At 33.8% G+C, this 19,498-nt stretch overlaps 1 protein-coding gene across 1 annotated transcript; it reads left to right on the plus strand.

Annotated features, from left to right (window-relative positions):
• Window positions 1–1,707: 1,707 nt before the first annotated feature.
• LOC121993070 (DNA damage-binding protein 1a) lies at window positions 1,708–18,706 on the plus strand. The gene is made up of 19 exons (XM_042547745.1): window positions 1,708–1,964; window positions 2,424–2,472; window positions 3,306–3,365; window positions 3,459–3,550; window positions 4,584–4,635; window positions 5,799–5,861; window positions 5,970–6,019; window positions 7,687–7,762; window positions 12,981–13,190; window positions 13,301–13,407; window positions 13,666–13,774; window positions 13,963–14,163; window positions 14,238–14,453; window positions 14,655–14,765; window positions 15,026–15,301; window positions 15,402–15,676; window positions 16,477–16,828; window positions 17,249–17,533; window positions 17,952–18,706. Exons 1-19 carry the CDS (start codon window positions 1,861–1,863, stop codon window positions 18,531–18,533), a joined length of 3,270 nt encoding a protein of 1,089 aa, XP_042403679.1. The 5' UTR covers window positions 1,708–1,860; the 3' UTR covers window positions 18,534–18,706.
• Window positions 18,707–19,498: the final 792 nt, after the last annotated feature.

The following is a 19,498-nucleotide window of genomic DNA, read 5'->3' on the forward strand; positions in this document are numbered from 1 at the left end:
TTTTGTTATTTCAATTTCTTACAGTGTTTTTTTCTTTGAAGCTTACTTGATTACAATTTGATGTTTACTTATCTTTTTATGTTCTTATTATGAATGATGAATGTTGACAGGATAAAGACAATGGTCCTTGTGAACACTTGAGCATATTTTAATTAAAATATGATTTAATATTATAGGTACATTTAATATTCTAAATGTATATTAAAATTATTTTATGACCCTTTATTGGAATTTCAATTTTTAAATATTTATAAGTTATATTTTGAATTTGTCTGATAAATGAATAAAAAAAATCATCAATTTTAAGGATTAATTTTAGACATTTAAATTATCAATAATAATTAATAATTATGCACACGTATAATATAATGCCTGAATACACATAATTTTTAAAAAATGAATATTTTTAAAAAATAATTAAACAATATTATTCAAAAGGACACTCTTTAGTTAAAAAAATGATTTAATTATTTATATCAGATATTAAATTGATAAAAATAAATATTACATTTAATCTTAGTCAAAATATCATCAATAAATTGGATTAAGGTGCAATGCAAGGGTAGCAAGCTATTGTAATACTTTTATAAAAAATTAATTTAATATCATACTTGATCTTAGTTAAAAAGTTGAGAAAAGTATGCTTTTAATGTCGCCGGCTCAAGGTATTTATAAAAGCTTCCAATGTGGGAATAAAGAGAATTAGAAAAAAATTTTATGAGAACAATTTTAATAATATGATGCGGTTGAATTTCGAATTTTAGATTCCTGATTGATTAACGATATTTTTTTAATAATACGTCGCAGCAGCAGAGTTTCGAACTCTAGATCCCTGATTGATTAATAAGAAATTTTTTTAATAATATACCGCTGAATTTTAAACTCTAGATCCCTAATTGATAGATCTGTAAAAATTACTAATAAACCTTAAAAAAAAATTCAGTGTAAAAAGAAAAAAAATATTAATTTAATTTAATTTTAGGTTTTACTAAATTAATTAAGAGTTAGTTTAATTTTAGGTTTTATTAAATTAATTAAGAGTGAGTTAGTAATGGGTATATTTCTTAATAAAATAGTAAAATAAAATAGTAAGATGATAATGAATTTATTTTATTTATTTTCTGTTTTTTACACTTGAATTTTTTTAAGGTAAAATCTGATTTTACATTGTTTCTTTGAGTTTAATAAATACATTTAAGGGAGCTTTAGCGTAACTGTAAAACTATTATAGTATAATTTAAAGGTCACATAAATGAATTTTGAAAATAATAGATAATCTAGAGGCCACATATATAAATTTCATAAATAATAGATCTTTTTGTTGGATGTTTCGTGTACCAAGTTTTTATTATTATTATTATTATTATAAATTGGTCTATTTACAAGATTTTTTTTATATACTATTATCTTGATTTTGACACAATATTTTTATTTTTTTGACAGTTATTATTATTATTATTATTATTTTTGTATTTTTAGACTTTTTTTTTTTAATTGAAGGCTATAAATGATCGAGGATATTTTTAATTGCAGCACATATTGAAACAAAGATTGTCCTATTATTTTCTTTTTCTTTTCCTGAAAATAAAAAAATAAATCACCGGAGCATTATATCTTGGTCCTTAATACACAAAGCCCATTAATTAGTACTTATAGGCCCAAGATGGTGGCACATGCCCCTCACGCGTGTGATGCGGTTGGACTACTAATCGGCGGAGCTAAGACCGACCTTACCGCGATAGCATTCGGAGAAACCCTTCGCTCCGTCTCTCCTTCCTCAATTGCACTCTTCGGCGGGGGCGGGGGCAGCGGCAGCGGCAGCGGCGACGGAAGAAGCAGGGAAGTGGCAGAAGCGCAGCGATGAGTGTGTGGAACTATGTGGTGACGGCTCATAAGCCGACCAACGTCACTCACTCATGCGTCGGCAACTTCACCAGTCCCCAAGAGCTCAACCTCATCATTGCGTAATATATGTGTTCACTTTATTATCTTTCATCATTTGTATTGTTTGGATCGGTGGACTTTCAGCTCGTAGGTCGTGTTTTCTGAATCTTGGCGGCGATTGAATTTATTAGGGTTTAGATTGGAGGGCCTTGTTTTAGTTAGTCTTAATGTTTTAAAAGTCTGCGCATTAGATTGTTATTGGAGTGGTCGAATAGGTCTCATATTCAATTTGGTTCTCAAGGTTAGTTCGAACAGTTTTCTGTAAAAAAAAAACGCCTTTTCCATAGTTTCTCTTGATGTTTTTTTATAATTATATGTTTGGAGTACGATGATACACTATACGCTTTTTTAAGGTTTGGTCTTCGTGATACCAGCACAGCTTCTACTGTTACTTACAATGATTGGATATTATATATCTCACTTGTGTATGAATATTTTCCTTTTGTTTTTTTGTTAATACATAAGTATATATTTCTCAGCAAATGCACGCGCATTGAGATTCACTTGCTTACTGCTCACGGGCTGCAGGTAATTTTCTTCCCGGCTAGATATCTTATATATTCACTCATTAGATTATTCATGTAAATACAAATTCTTATTTCTTAAAAGATAATCTCTTGCAGCATACTCTTATTAATATTTTTTTTAGAGGCTGTTGAACCTGTTTTGAAAACTGGAAATCGTGGAGAACAGTTGATTTATTGGACATGAAAGTGACCTAGATGTTCAAGTAGAATCCTTGAAACCATGCTTGATTATTCAGGCAGTCTTTATATAACATGATTATTTTTTCATGCCTTGTCATAGCATGTTTATTAATATCAACTTGTTCTAACCAAATGGCTGCTTATATATATTCTATGGATGAATTTTTTACTCCAGGAAATTTACACCCAAAAAATTACTATCCGTATAATTCACAATAAGAGATGACTTCTTGAATGGAAAAATATTTAGGAAATTTTATTTGAATATGAACTTTTTTTTTCACTGAATGAATTAGTTTTGGAGGAAGCCATTACAAACTCCTACAATGTAAATCAATGTGGAATCGCTTCTACCTAGATTTTTGTTTTTTATGACATGGACAACAGTAATATTGTTTCAGTTAGATGACATGCAAGTTGAATATTAGATTTGTTTTAAAAAAAATTTAGGAATTCAATTTTTTGTTAATTTTCTGTCCTAATTTAATTGTATACCTTAGACATTTTCATCATCTCTTGAATAGCTTTGATGGATGGTTTCCTTAATTTAGTTATATGAATGCTTCATTTTTTAAGGCAAAAATTCAAAACAGAGTGCCTGATTTATTTTATTGCAAGATTCATGATTCAAGAATAATCATTTTGTCAATGCAGCCTATGTTGGACGTACCTATATATGGAAGAATTGCAACACTTGAACTCTTTCGTCCTCATGTGAGGCTATTTATATTTGATATTTTTTTTCCTTTTGAAAAATTAGTTCTTTACTAACTCTCTCTCTCTCTCTCTTTCTCTTCATTTGTACAGGGTGAACCCCAGGATTTTCTTTTCATTTCTACAGAGAGATACAAATTTTGTGTCCTTCAATGGGATCCAGATACATCTGAGCTTATTACCAGGTAATGAAAATATGCTATGTTTTTCTTTAAAAGTTGGAAAAGGTGGAATAATGATTTGGTATTAGCATTATACAAGACATAATATCTGATTTTTCTTTTTGTTCTTTTAGGACTTAGATTTGAACCAATAACGAGAATGAAAAGCTAAAGATAAAGGGTGAATTTTAAAATTATGCACCATGCAAAATATCACTTAGAATTTATTTATTTTGTGAATTTTCCCCATAAAATGTTTTTGGGCTTTCCAATGTTTGTCTTCATGGAAAATCACAGTCAATAGAGAATATATTCTTGGTCAGTAGAAATGTGGATAGTCAGGGGAAGACGACTTTTCTTTACACTAGTAAAAGTTATTTCCCACACTGTTACCTCACTATTCACAACGCTCCCCACATGTACAAAAATCTTCCTACTTGTCTTCTACTCACCCGCGGAATCAACAACCCTTTGTTGCTCATCAGGATTTTTGGTTAGTGCCACCGAGCTACCAGCCCATCAGTGGTTGTTGCCGTTGTTTGTCTCCCTTGTGTTTGCCACTCAATGGAAGGAACTGTTTCACATGGGCTGTGTTATTTTGTAAAGTTTTTAGCATTAGCTTAAGTACAGCTACAAGACCTGGAAGTTTGTGATCCTGCTGAGAACAAACTCCTTGACTACCACTGGACTGATTATTCAATTATCTATCACATAGTGGATGCCATTCATAATCTTAACATTTTTAATTTTCATATAGGAATAAATTGTAAATTGTTGATTTTTAAATCTCATCACTGCTGCTTGCTTCAGGTAACTCAGTTTATAATTGTGCATTGCTTTTCCAATAGTTTGCAAGTATTTAGTCTCAATTTCAGTGTTTACTCTTCTCATATTTTTACCAATCATGTTCGTTGTATTGTATTGTAAAGATGCATTACTTCCATTAATATATCTTGGAGAATATGCATATTCGTGATTATCTTTTTCATGAATAGTGACTAACAAGTTTGAGTGCTGGTGCTATTTACTGAAGCACATAATTTTCTTTGATGCGCAGAGCTATGGGAGATGTTTCTGATCGAATTGGTCGTCCAACGGATAATGGGCAGGTATAAATTGTTTCATATAAGAAATTCATTTGTGTTTGAGAAATGTACTAGGTACTTTGATGATATGTGAAAAACTGAACTGATCATTGAAGGTTCATTCTGATAGCCTTTGTCTATGTTACTAGATCATCCATGGGCTCCTGAAATATGGTAATAAAATGAAGCTGCAGATTGAAATTGTTGTTTTTGAGGAATTATAATTGCTGGTGCTAGTATTCTTATATCCTTAGATGAAGCTCAATGGAGGAAAAGATTGTGTTAACTATCCAAATAGTGGGGACATATTGCTTGTTGTAGTTGTTCAAATAATTGTAGTTATTCTTATTTAGGTTTTAGAATAGTTTGGCTAGAAGACGCATTTTTATTTTGCCTCAATATACCAAGTATACTAACAATAATAAACGCTGTTAGTTCCTACCATTATGAGATCTTATACCTCTATCAAATTCTACACAATGCTATACACCAGTGGCCATTTAGTATTACTGATATTTTAATTATATTCGTGCATATGTTTATAGAACTGCACTATTTAGAACTTTCTTGGTCTTTTTCATTCCTCATGTCTTCAACATTAATTAATTCATTTGTTTAACTATATAATATATGAGTTATATGTAAACATATCAATCCTGTTTTAGCGTACTTCATCTTGGGTTATCTATTAAATTATCTAATTGCTTCTGAATAATACTAATTTTGATTTAATCTATTCTAATAACCTTATATATCCATCTGATTTTGATCTCTGCTGCACTAATCACTGATTATACCATGATGCTTATACGTATGTGAACTTTAGATTTTCTTATGAGGTCAAATTGCTTTTCGAAAAGTCTTCCGAATTGATATTATCTCCAAAAAGGTCATACTGGAAGTTTTTTGTTTGTCAAACAGAAGATATTTTATTTTGTTTTTTGTGCACCTTTTTCTGGGAAAACACATGAAGTTTCCTGGTCTAATGGAATACTATATTCATTTTCTTGGAATTGGAAAGGCTAATGAATGTTATAGGATATAATAGTTCTTTCTGTTGATTCATTTATTCTGGCTGGTCTTTATGTGGAGATTGAGTGTAAAATCATTTTTTCTTTTCTCTGGTTTTTATCTCTATTTCTTTCTAGAGCCTGTCTATCTGATCAATTGTGTTCTCGTTCTTGTAGATTGGTCTAATTGATCCTGACTGTAGATTAATCGGTCTACACCTATATGATGGACTATTTAAGGTAATTTAGATAATCAATATGTGAGGTCATAATTTCTTCTTATTAATATCCATTCCTTCATGTTTTGTGTTTGCGCATGTGATAGTTTGTTTTTCATCTTTTGCTCAGGTTATACCATTTGATAATAAAGGACAGTTAAAGGAAGCTTTTAACATCAGGTACCCAAAAATCTTCCAAGTGGGTATCATGCTAAATGCTATGACTAATCCTGAACTAATTTCTCCATGAACTTCTGATCTATATTGTGGTGATAGTTGATTTTGTTAAGTCTAAATCATGAACTTGAAAGGCTGGAGAATTAGGATGCCCTTTTTTCAAGTTGTCAGAGCCACTGTGTTAGCTCTCAGTCTCAAAGATTAATACGGCTACATTATGATGGTGGTGCTTTTGGAGCTGCTCTGAGTTTGCTGCTTTGATTGTTTAAGCCATGCTCACATTTCAATTCCCCAAAAAGCTGATCAGTTTTGATGTGTAGACATTGATTAAAAATTCATAGTGATAGTTGTTTTGTGCATTGTGCCTTTTACATCCACCTTTATCTATTCATATCTCTGTTATTATCTCAAAAACTCCCTGTTGCACTAGCATTTTGAATTTATTGATTAAATTTTTAAATTTTATAGATAAAATACTGAGTCTCAGATGGGAGAATATAATAGTGGTTAAGTCCATCCTGGCAGCCCCCGTTACCTATTTGTATGTTATCATATTACAAGTGTACAAAATTATGCATTGCATATTTACCAAATCTCATACATGTGCTAAACTATAGGTTCCATGATTGTTGCTTTAGAGAATTCAATATGAAAAATTATGCTTTATGGAAAGCAGCTGGTAAAGTTTGGATCGTGGGTCAAGATCAATTAGAGCAATTTATCAACCAATACTGCTAAGATTTTTGAGTCTGAAGTAAACACCTGGAAGAGAATTAATACTATTAGCCCTACTTTGGTAAGCAATGAACTCTATGAGCATGTAGCTGATGCTTTTTGTCATGCTTCAAGATGTGGACACATGAAAGAGATGTGAATATAAGTGATATTTCTTGTGCTTATCAGTTGATTGGGGATCTCTTCTAGATATGCCAATTCGATAGAGAGATGTCTACTCATATTAGCCTATTTCAAACTTCCATGTTGACTTTGTGATTTGCTCTAGGTTACATAAGATGTTTGGTCCATGCATGAGTGCATTGACAAAGCAGTGAGCCACCAGCAATGAGCCACTGTTGCTGGATGTTACAGTGGCTGCCCTAGCTCCAGGTGTTGATGGCTGCCTGCATATCAAAGACAGAAGGGAGAAATAGGAACTGAGAGAAAGAGAGAGAGAAAGAGAAACTGCCAGGAGGAGGTAACGACTTGGGTTGGTGGAACCCACACAGCAAGGAAGGTGGAGCAGGTGGCAACACCACTTGAAGAAAGAGAGAAAAGAAAGAGGGAAAGAGAATATAGAATGCCCAACTCTTTATCGATCATCCACTTTGTGCCCCACTCCAGTCTCTAGTTCCACATCCTGTTCATTCTTCTTATTGATCATTGTATGCCTAGAAATTGCATCCTTCAGTTTGATTCAGTTTGATTGTTGTCCTGATTGCAAATCACGTCAGTCAGATATCTAAAGTGCCATTTCTTAAATTTGCTTTGTTTGTATTGCAAGAGTTTTTTTTTCCTAGTTATGAAAACGGTGTACACCTGCAAGTTTATTATTGTTGTGTAATCTAAAAGTCCGTTGTAGCTCTCATTCTCAAGCAAGATAGCAATATGTAAGATGTTAGCTTCAAATTTTAGTGAATCAAATTTTCTCTAATATTTGATTTACTTCACAGGCTTGAAGAACTTCAAGTTCTGGACATAAAATTTCTCTATGGATGTTCAAGGCCTACAATTGTAGTCCTATACCAGGTAAGAGTATAATGCTCTTCCATTGATACTATTTAAATTTATTATATTATGCTTACTTAATGACTCATGTTTTTTGTTATGGACCTCTATGTGAATATTTTAAGTATAAGGGGTTTATTATACATATAGATGAACTACAAATATAAGTCATAGAGGGTACTATCTAGGTATTTGCACTCATTTTCTTTGCTATATGGGTAATAGCCTTCATTGCCATCAACAAACTTCTTAACCAAGCGAGGTCTCCACTCTAACACAATCTTCGTACTTGATCTTTACTAAGTCGTTCTTTACACATTGCATAACCATACAATGTGAAACAAACAATATATAACAATCTATATTAGTTAACAAGAAAAAGAATGTCGTTTCGTGCCGGTGGCACGAACGGTTTTTACCGTTTTGCCGCTCAGCCGAAACCGACACTAGACACGCTATGATTTTGGGTATCTTGCTTGTGGAAATCCTGATGTTTCTAATTGTCCAAAAGTTTCTCAAGAAGTTTGTCGTTCAATAAAAGAGGAATTTGAAGGCAAAAAAGCATTAAAGAATAAACAACAACGACAATGTGAACTTGTTGATAGTCGAAGCTCTAAAAAATCAATATATGATGAATTTGAAGTTCGTGGTGAAGTTCCAAATGACGAAAAATTTTTAGCAGCTCTCAATGTCTCTCGAACTCAATATGACTATGAGCAAGATATGCGACATAGAAGGGGCGGCTTTGGTATGTAAGTGTTCGTATTACTTCAACACAAGGTGATATTGGTTGTTTTTTTCCTTCTATGGGACGAAGACATGCAGTTAATATTGCTGATATTGATCCACTGACATTCCTAGACCAAACTAGCAAACAGACTAGGATTGATGATACATATTCAAAAGAGAAGAAGAAATCAATCGGTAAAAGTATTGCTAAATTTTTTCATTTTAATCATATTCCCCCTAATGCAACAAACAACACATACTACCGTAGCATGGTGTTCAACATCCAAAAATTTGGTCCTGGTATTCAACCTCCGACTGCATATAAAATTGTCGGTTCATATTTAGATGAACAAGTGGAGGAGATCAAGACTTGGATCCTATCGTGCAAGAAGCAATGGAGCTTATATGGGGTTATGCTGATGTTGGATGACTGGACAGGACCTACACGGATGAGCATTGTCAACTTTCTACTATACTGCAATAGAAAAGTGATATTTCATAAATCTATTGATGCAACTACAGACTATCATGATGCACCCTACTTATATTGTTTGATGGATAGTGTAGTTCACAAGATAGGTGCAGTACATATAGTGCAGGTGATTACAGATAATGGTGCCAACTTTAAAAGGGCTGGAGAGCTATTGAAGCAAAAGTATCAAACATTATTTTGGATACCATGCGCAGCACATTGTATCGATTTGATGATGGTAGATAGCTTGATATAGTGAAGAAGGTACTGAAAAAAGTTAATCTTTAACAAAATTCCTCTATGATCATCATTGGGTTCATAGATTAATGAGGAAATTTATTAATAGGGTTTGTCGCTCACTTTCTCCTGTTAAAATCGTTGAATTAGAAAAAAGTCGGATTGAAGGTCATATTCTCTTCTGAGGATTGGGAAGCCTCTCGATATTTTAACACGATTGAAGGTAAGGAGGTGCAAAAAATTATTATATCTGTCAGATTTTGGGACTATATCGTAGATATTCTTATAGCAATAGAACCATTGTACATTGTTCTACATAAAGTTGATATGGACAAGAAGCCACAAATGGGCAATGTTTATCGCCTAATTCATGAAACAAAAGAGGAAATTAAGAGCAGTCTACAATCACCAACCAAGTATCAACATTATATTGATATAATCACTACAAGATGATGCGATCAAATGGGAAAATCTATTTATTTGGCCGGTACGTATTTTTTAATAAAGAATTTTTAATATTGTTATTAATAATTATATATGTTTAATTATTGTAGATTATTATCTCAATCCGACATATCAATATCGTTATAATCTTGGTACAAATAATGATTTATTAGTGGTCTCAGACATGTAATATCAAGACTACATACAAATATAGAATCAATTGGCGAGACTATTAATGAAAGTAGATTATTTCGAAAGACATGGTTCTTTTAGTGATCCTATTGCAGTGTCATGCAACTATAAAATGGATACAGGTAAATATAGTTAAAATTATTACTAATTATTGTTAACATAGGTAAATACTATTTTAATTTTGTTCTTATTTATCTTATAGTTGACTGATGTTGCAATATGGAGGATCAGTTCTAAATTTAAAAAAGATTGCAGTACAAATTCTCTCACACAACGTCTTCAAGTGGTTGTGAAAGAAATTAGTCAACGTTCTCCCTCATTCATACAAAAGTACGAAATCATCTTTTTTATTGTTGCTTGGAGAAGATGTTCTACGCTCATTATAATATGCGTCTTCAATTAAAAGCAATAACAAAAGAGAATGAGGAAGAGACTGGTGATGTAGACCCATTTGATATTGGATTTGTCCAAATTGAGAATGATCTAATAATGGATTGGTGGAGCGCTGTTGAGGCTGAGAATCCATTACTTGATGAAGTAGGAGATCCACCACGACCATCTCAATTTCTTACTCCAGAGACTGAAAAAATACAAGCTAGAAGAGATATATGTGAGGAAGAAGATGATGATGAAGCTTTTGATCAAGAATTTTGATTTTCTGGATCTCGGTCTAGACGTTCTCAAACATTCCAATCCTAAACCCAACCAAAGTTCATAGATAAAGGCAAAGGAAAAGCTCCTATAATTTTTACTAAAAAGAAAGAAAAAGGCAAAGGAAGGGGTCAATTGAGAATTAGAGAAAATCTACTCGATACAATTAATGAGCAAGAACATGATGACCTTGATAAAACATCATCACCTTCTGACACTGTAATTTAACGAGAAGTTCGAAATAAGGATAAGGATGTTGATAGCCATGAAAGTATTCATGGAAGTGATGACAGTGGTGATGCATCTAGTGGTACAAATTAGATCCCCCCTACTCTACCACCGGAGCCATGTGAGATAGATTACACACATGCAACTCAAAATTATGATCATGGAGCTAGAAATAGTGATATTCAATATCAATGTCGATATAAGAGGGACAAACAAAAGAAAGCTCATAATTATCAAAATATGCGGAAGAGTTTAGCTGAGATTGATTCGAGTCGAAGTTCATCATACTCACAACCTTTTTATTATAACTCTGATGCATCATATGATGATCCGTCATACCAGAGCTCCGGGACGTATGCTTATTCTTATCCTTATCCTCTGTACCCGTTCCAATTTTAGTGGTGCCAATTCAAATCTAACATCCAGTGATGAATCGAGACACACCGATGGACATGTGGAGAAATTAATATCAATATTGCATGTCATGGGATGATTATTTAATTTGGGCGTTGGAGAAATATAAAGTTGACCTAAGTAGAATATTGCAAGAATCAATATTTCCATTTGATTCACGCTACTCTTTTTCGTATTAGTAAGGTAACATATTATGATGTATCAATTTTAATTCAAGTTATTGATAGATCAATTTTTTTTAAAGAAAACTATATTTAATTAATTTTTCTAACCATATTAAGTTATTCAATAATTGAGAATTTTTATAAAATATACAACTTATTTTTAAATTATACACAATAAACATATTTATCTAATAATTACTATATATATAATTAAAAAAATACCGAAATAGTATCGGCACGGCACGATACCGAAACTGTATCGTTCCGGTGGACCGAAACCTCGGCACGGGTTGAGATTTTAAACCTTGGTTAACAATGTTTAATAGGCATGTAATTGAACACTTGTGATGTAAGTGGTTAAATTAACATTTATAGGTTACCTCACCAATAATTAAGCTTATATAGGTGTTGCACAATCAGAATAACTAATCCTCTGTTAGGAGGAAAACATCATAAAAGCTCTTAATAATTGAGAAGGGATCAGTATGAGTAGTAATTTAGATTTTTATTTTATTTAAATTATCCAAAACTTGTTTGAATGAACTACAAGTTCTGTTCCTTGTCTTCTCCACAAGTGGCCCGCATGATTGTATGTGTGACTCACATATGCCAACACCATATAATTGAAATTTGGTTCAAGGGCCTAATAGATCATATGTTCTTGAATACTAAAGTTAACAACATATGCAGACCATATATGCCATTTATGATGTGATCCCTTGTCATATAGTGGTTTATTAAAACAAGATCACAATGCAATGTGCATCTATTGGTTGGGAAAGGGACCTGTTGACCTTATTGCAATAAATTCTCCTACATTGAGTTGAAATGGGAATCTGACCCACACCTAAACATATTGATTGATGCTGCCACATCCACCCGTCTATGTTATAGGATGGGGATGGGGCAACAAACCATTGCCCATGCCTCGTATGCAAAGTAGCAGAACTAATCACTTAGTTCACTTTTTAAAACAATTGGAGACAGTGGTAAGGATATTTAGTATCAGGGAGAGGAACTTATTCTTTTTTTTCACTATCTATTCTTCATTTGTTTTGAGTGGGGTTTCCCACCTCACAATTTTTGTCACCACTAGAATACTATTGTATCCACTAGTTTGGAGGTATTATTAATGTCCATATGATCTTACCTCTATCATCATTTACTCAATTAAGAATCTTGAAGCCTGTATTATTTCATTTATTATGGACTTCAATGAATTCATTGCTCACCAAAAGCCCTAACATTCTTCTCCACTTGATGCTTTGGAATTTCTGGAATTCTTCTTGTCCACTTGAAAGAAATCCATCTTTGTTTTTTTTCTTTTCAAGAAATTGGAAGGAAGTGGATATCTAGTACTCATTCTTCATAGTCTATAATACATGCATTCTGGGTAACAAGACCTTGATGTTATAAAACCATCTGAAAATGTTTGTTCAAGTTAACTGCAAAAGCATAACTTCTTAAGGATAAAAGCATACATAGTCAGTGAGTCTTATAGTATATGGTTAATGATAATGTATGATAATCTAACTGAAACTGACATTCTTTTATTTGTTATATGTTTGTATGCCGACATTGCTTGCGCTTCTAGCTTTTGGATAAATGACCTTAAAATTTAGTTCACTAGATTTATTTTATGAAAAATTTGAGCCAAGTAACCTGGTTAATTCTTTCAAGACTTGTATATTAACTGAATGTAATGCAGGATAATAAGGATGCTCGACATGTTAAGACATATGAAGTTGTGCTCAAGGATAAGGACTTTGTTGAGGGCCCATGGTCACAGAATAATCTTGACAACGGGGCTGGCCTTCTGATTCCTGTTCCCATGCCACTTGGTGGTGTAATAATTATAGGGGAGGAGACTATCGTTTATTGTAATGGTACTATCTTTAAAGCAATACCTATCAGACCAGTAAGTTGCTTTACTCCATTCACTTTCCCTGTTTTAATTCTTCAGAACAGAACCAACAAAATTTCCATACCTTTTGCTGATTTTGTGGATTTTTCTCTTGTTGTGCCCAGTCAATTACAAGAGCCTATGGAAGGGTTGATGCCGATGGGTCCCGGTACTTGCTTGGTGATAATGCTGGCCTTATACATCTTCTTGTCATAACACATGAGAGGGAAAGGTGTAGCATCTGTACTTGCTTTATTACTTATGGACTCAATCTACTGAGGTTTTTAATCTCTTAAATATTCAAGTTTCAACTAATATTTTGGTTAAAGATTCTAACTTCTTGTTTCGTAAGTAAAATTCGTTTGACTGTGCAAGATATTATTATGTTTTGACACCCGTCACTAAGAGCACAAGATCCACTAGCTGATCCGAGATAGTTGGTACTAAATGACTTGTTTTGCTGAAAAGCCTCTTTGTCATTATGATGTAGGGTAAATGGCCTGAAAATTGAGCACTTGGGAGAGACAACTGTTGCATCGACAATATCATATCTTGACAATGCAGTTGTATATGTTGGTTCAAGCTATGGTGATTCACAGGTATACTAATTGCAATGTCCATTAATAGTTATCGTTGCTTCTGTTCTTCTTAAGCTTGCTAAATTATTCATTCTGTGTTGTAGTTATGTTCTGTTGTCATATTCTTGTTAAATTAGTATTTAGCCTTTTGCTTTATCTGTTTTTTTATAGTACTAAGACTTGTGGGAAAAAAAACTGGTTCATAACAGCTTATAAAACTGAATCTGCAACCTGATGCAAAGGGCTCATATGTTGAAGTTCTTGAAGCGTATGTCAACCTGGGCCCCATTGTCGATTTCTGTGTTGTTGATCTAGAAAGGCAGGGTCAGGGTCAAGTTGTTACTTGCTCTGGTGCTTATAAAGATGGCTCCCTTCGGATAGTTCGAAATGGAATAGGGATTAATGAACAGGTAGGATTTTTGTTTTGCTGCCTTTGGTTGTCATAGTTGAAAATTTTCTGACTATATTTCTGCATCATGGATAGGCATCTGTAGAACTCCAGGGTATCAAAGGGTTATGGTCCCTACGCTCTTCTATTAATGATCCATATGACAGTCTCTTGGTGGTTAGCTTCATCAGTGAGACTCGTGTCCTTGCTATGAATATGGATGATGAGTTGGAAGAATCAGAGATTGAAGGGTTTTCTGCAGAAGAACAAACTCTGTTTTGTCAAAATGCTATCCATGATCAGCTTGTTCAGGTGCAGTTTCACAATGGGTCTTTTCGCTGGCTTTATTTATTACAACTTCCATGCTTTTACTTTAAATTTGTTGTTAAGTTCATTATCATTCTAATTATAGATGATAATATTTTATGTAGTCATGGGTCATGGACAGAGTATGAACAAGCCTTTTAAATTATTTTTGTGTTTTATTTTGCCATTAACATAACTATGCAACAGGTAACTGCTACTGTTGTTCGATTGGTAAGTTCTACCACAAGGCAGTTGTTGCACGAATGGAATGCACCATCAGGTTACTCGGTCAATGTTGCCACTGCTAATGCCTCACAGGTTTAATTTTGGTTTCTCTATATCTTTGATTTTTTTTTGTTGACACCATTATATTTAACTTTTGCACCTTAAGGTATTTTACCGAAAGATAAATTAGTGCTCACCTCCATTTTTCTTGCCTGGAACATGCTTTTAAAAATATGATTTTAGAATTTTTCCTATGAAGATAACTTGTATTTTTATTGATAAATAAGAGGTATTATACCAGTAATTAGTTTTGTAATAACACACTGATATAGTGACTGTTTTCTGGAGTGCAGGTTTTGTTGGCAACTGGTGGTGGTCATCTTGTGTATTTAGAGATTGAGAAAGAAAAGTTGATTGAAGTAAAACATATACAATTGGAATATGAGATATCTTGCCTTGACATAAATCCAATAGGTGAAAATCCAAATTATACTACAGTAGCAGCAGTCGGAATGTGGACTGATTTAACTGTCAGGATATTTTCACTTCCAAGCCTAGAGCTACTTACAAAAGAAAATTTGGGTGGAGAGATCATTCCTCGATCAATTCTTCAGTGTACTTTTGAAGGGGTATGGATATTTGTCCTAAATATATTTCTTTGATCTGATGATTCTCATGCTTATCTTAGATGCCATGTGTCTCTATTAAAGTCCGGTTGCTCCTTATCAGGTATCCTACCTTTTGTGTACCCTTGGAGATGGTCACCTCTTAAACTTTCTTCTGGATATTAATACTGGTGGGCTATCTAATAGGAAGAAAGTTTCTCTTGGTACTCAACCTATCACACTCAGAACTTTTTCTTCAAAGGACACCACACATGTGTTTGCAGCATCAGATAGACCTACAGTCATCTACAGCAGTAACAAGAAGTTGCTTTATAGTAATGTTAATTTGAAAGAAGTCAGTCACATGTGCCCATTTAATTCAGCTGCTTTTCCTGACAGGTACTCTCTCCAACTCTTCTATTTCTTTTTTTCTTATAATCTGTTTTACATCCATTGTCCTGTGCATGCTTATGCTAATATTGTACAATTAAACACATGCTTGCATTTCAGGTCAGTTTGTTGCCTTGTTTACCAAATTTACTTTTGTGACATCAGAATGGGCTGGTCTTGCCTGCCATCTTATTTATTTTTATTCATCTTTCTTTTCAGAATTGTTGTTAATATGCTCTGACACTAGGCTTTATGAACTGACAAAGAAAGTTTTGGTCTTTTATTGGCTGTATGGGTTCTTCTCCATTCAGTGTTCTGCTAACGATCCAATTTGTTTCATTTTTTTTGTGGTATGGAAATTTGCAATGAGTCTTGGCTACTATACATGTGGCTTCAGCTGTTCTTACCTGTTTTTCAATGTTTTTGCATTAGATTGTCCTGTATTGTTAATCAGTATTGAGGGTGCTTCTTTGTAACTTGAATAAATATAGTTTGTTATGCAACCATTTTGGTTGCTTGTGAATTTATAAGTGTAGGAAACTACATATAACTTTTCCTGGCATCACATTATTTGGAACCTTGTGCTCCATCCATATTTTATTAAACTAATGCTAGATGGCAGAGAAAACATGGCCCACCTGTGTTTGTTCAGCGTATTTAAAGAGTTGATTCTTTGGCACCAGTCAAATTTTCTTAATGCTTGAATGTTGATAGATGCAAATTTTCAAGTGTCTGTTGCATTGTTTTTGCATTTTTTTTAAATTTTCTTCCTTGTTCAAATTTAATTAACATTATTAGTTTCCAAACAGTCTAGCTATCGCTAAGGAAGGCGAACTATCAATTGGTACGATAGATGATATTCAAAAGCTTCACATTCGTACAATTCCTTTGGGGCAACATGCTCGTCGTATTTGCCATCAGGAACAATCACGAACATTTTCAATTTGTTGTTTCAAGAACTGCCAGATTAGTAATGAGGAGACTGAAATGCATTTCATTCGCCTGTTGGATGATCAAACTTTTGAGTTCATGTCAATTTTTCCGCTCGACTCTTATGAATATGGTTGCTCCATCATCAGCTGTTCATTTTCAGATGATAATAATGCATACTACTGTGTTGGAACTGCCTATGTTTTGCCTGAAGAAAACGAACCTAGCAAGGTGAGTGTTCAACTGTGGATTCTGCTGACATTTTGATCTTTGTATATGGGTTATGCTTAACGAAGACAGTACTTTTTCTCTTCATATCCATACCTTCTTGTATATCCTTCTCAATCAAACATTGTATTTAAGCAGAACCTTTCATCTTTTTCTCCATATGGTTTGGGTAACAAGCGACCCACTTCTCAGGTGCTTGTTCAGTAGCTTTAGCTTTTGGTACAATTGTTAGAATATTTTCTTGTAATTTCTAGTACATTTTGCTTGAGCATTTCAAGCATTTGTTTGTATTTGTATGATCTATTTGGTGCGATATGCTACTCCTTGATCATGCATACAACACAATCCATTCGACTCTTTTGTACTGTTCAATCCTAGAGCACCTACATGATACTTACTGTTTGAGCAATCGCTATGTTGTAGGGGCGAATCCTGGTTTTTGCAGTGGAAGATGGGAAGTTGCAATTAATTGTTGAAAAAGAAACTAAGGGTGCAGTTTACTCACTCAATGCTTTCAATGGCAAATTGCTGGCTGCCATTAATCAGAAGATCCAACTATACAAATGGACACTTAGAGAAGATGGATCACGTGAGTTGCAAACTGAATGTGGACACCATGGGCATATACTTGCTCTCTATGTACAAACTCGTGGAGACTTCATTGTGGTTGGTGACCTGATGAAATCTATATCGCTGTTGTTATACAAGGTATTGGTTTGTTGCTCCTTTGTTCCTTGTTAACCATGAACGACCCTGTCTTGTTTTGGATTTGTATTTTTTGTTTTGGTAGTCTCAGAATAAAATTATATTTTATCTTGCTTCACCTTGCTAGCTTGGACAGAGAGTATATATCACTATTTTTTTTTATACCTTTTACTTAAACTAAAGTCTAAAGGGGAAGGTTTTCATTGTCTATGATCAATATCTTATATTGAGTATTCAAATTTATAGTTTCCAATAAATTTGTGTATTCAATTTGAAGCAGCATGAACAAAATAAATTAGAATGTTGCCCATAGAATTTGTTGACTTGAGATGATTTACATCCAGTTATTTTAGTGATCTGAGTTTATTGTCCAGCACATACTTTGTTTTCTCTAAGTCCATATGGTCTTTGTTTTTTTCAGCATGAGGAAGGTGCAATAGAGGAACTAGCTCGAGATTATAATGCAAACTGGATGTCTGCTGTTGAGATTCTTGATGATGACGTCTTTGTTGGTGCTGAGAACAACTATAACCTTTTTACAGTGCGCAAAAATAGTGATGCCGCATCAGATGAGGAACGGGGGCGTCTTGAGGTTGTTGGGGAATACCACCTTGGAGAATTTGTCAATCGCTTCCGTCATGGTTCTCTGGTTATGCGTCTTCCTGACTCGGAAGTAGGCAACATTCCCACTATCATATTTGGCACAATCAACGGGGTCATTGGTGTTATTGCATCTTTGCCTCATGACCAATATGTTTTCTTTGAGAAGCTGCAAGCCAACCTTGTGAAGGTAATAAAGGGTGTGGGTGGCCTTAGCCATGAGCAATGGCGATCTTTCAACAATGAGAAGAGGACAGCAGATGCTAGGAACTTCTTGGATGGAGACTTGATCGAGTCTTTCCTTGATCTCAGCCGCAGTCGGATGGATGATATAGCAACCTCGATGGGAGTGACATTGGAGGAGCTTTGCAAGAGAGTGGAAGAGCTGACGAGACTGCATTGAAGAATGTTAACACGGCTACTAAATCAACATCTTTTGGCCTACTGGGGTTGTTCAATGTTGATGGCGCTTTAGTTTCACAAACCCCAGCAGGAAACTAAAAATTACTGTTTTACTGCAAATGTCTAATTTTTTTGTTTGTTTGCTTGGTCATTTAGTAACCTTTTTGTTTAAAATCCCTTTTTGATGGCCTGTTTGTGGTTTCAATTTCCAGTGTTGATATTGCAGAGCGGCGCATCATTCGCATTGAATATCAAATCATGGAAGGGAATGACGTGTTAGGAAGATATTGAAGAGCTTAATGAACATGAAATAGGTGTCAAGGATACCAGGTTTTCATTGATACTAAGCTATAAATGAAATAGTGGTAAATAAATTCTAGTTGTGCTAGGAAATGACACAAGGGGCTTGAGGTATCTGGGTGATGTCAATGGTATGCTCACAATTATAGAATCAACTAAACAGTGAGTTAAATCACTTGGCTATTGGCCAGTGAATGAGGTGCAGTCCACTTGAGGTCAAGTAATAAAAAGTGAGTTAAATCACTTGGGTGTCTAATCATTAAGGTGTTGTCAACTTAATGTTTAGAGTTTGAATCTCGATATATTCGTAATTTATTTTTTTCGTGTTAATTCTAGGATAAGTTGGTGGGGATGAGTATGGTCATCTGTTTTTTTGCTATTTGGAACTAGGAAAATACATAGCATTGCTTAATCAGTCGTGGAAAATACAAATATATATATATATATATATATATATATATATAGCGCTGATATCCGGCGCGATAGCATAGTGCGCGATTGAACGCGTCGCGCAGGATTTCAGCGCTTTGTTTTTCTTTTTAATTTTTTTTTTAATTTTTGAATTAAAAAAATAATTAAAATATTTTTTAAAAATTTAATTTTTAGAGTTCAGACTTTGGGTTATAGGGTTATAGTATCGAAGTTATTTTTTTTTTATTTTACCTC

The sequence above is a fragment of the Zingiber officinale genome, chromosome 6B, assembly GCF_018446385.1.
Source record: "Zingiber officinale cultivar Zhangliang chromosome 6B, Zo_v1.1, whole genome shotgun sequence".
Lineage (NCBI taxonomy): Eukaryota > Viridiplantae > Streptophyta > Magnoliopsida > Zingiberales > Zingiberaceae > Zingiber > Zingiber officinale.

Bases quoted from the DNA above. Each gene is read 5' to 3' on its own strand.
- LOC121993070 (XM_042547745.1), top strand. From the start codon at position 1,861: ATGAGTGTGTGGAACTATGTGGTGACGGCTCATAAGCCGACCAACGTC. The intron at 3,551-4,583 runs GTAATGAAAATA...TTTGATGCGCAG, and splicing joins ACATCTGAGCTTATTACCAG to AGCTATGGGAGATGTTTCTG. The intron at 6,020-7,686 runs GTACCCAAAAAT...TTTACTTCACAG, and splicing joins AAGGAAGCTTTTAACATCAG to GCTTGAAGAACTTCAAGTTC.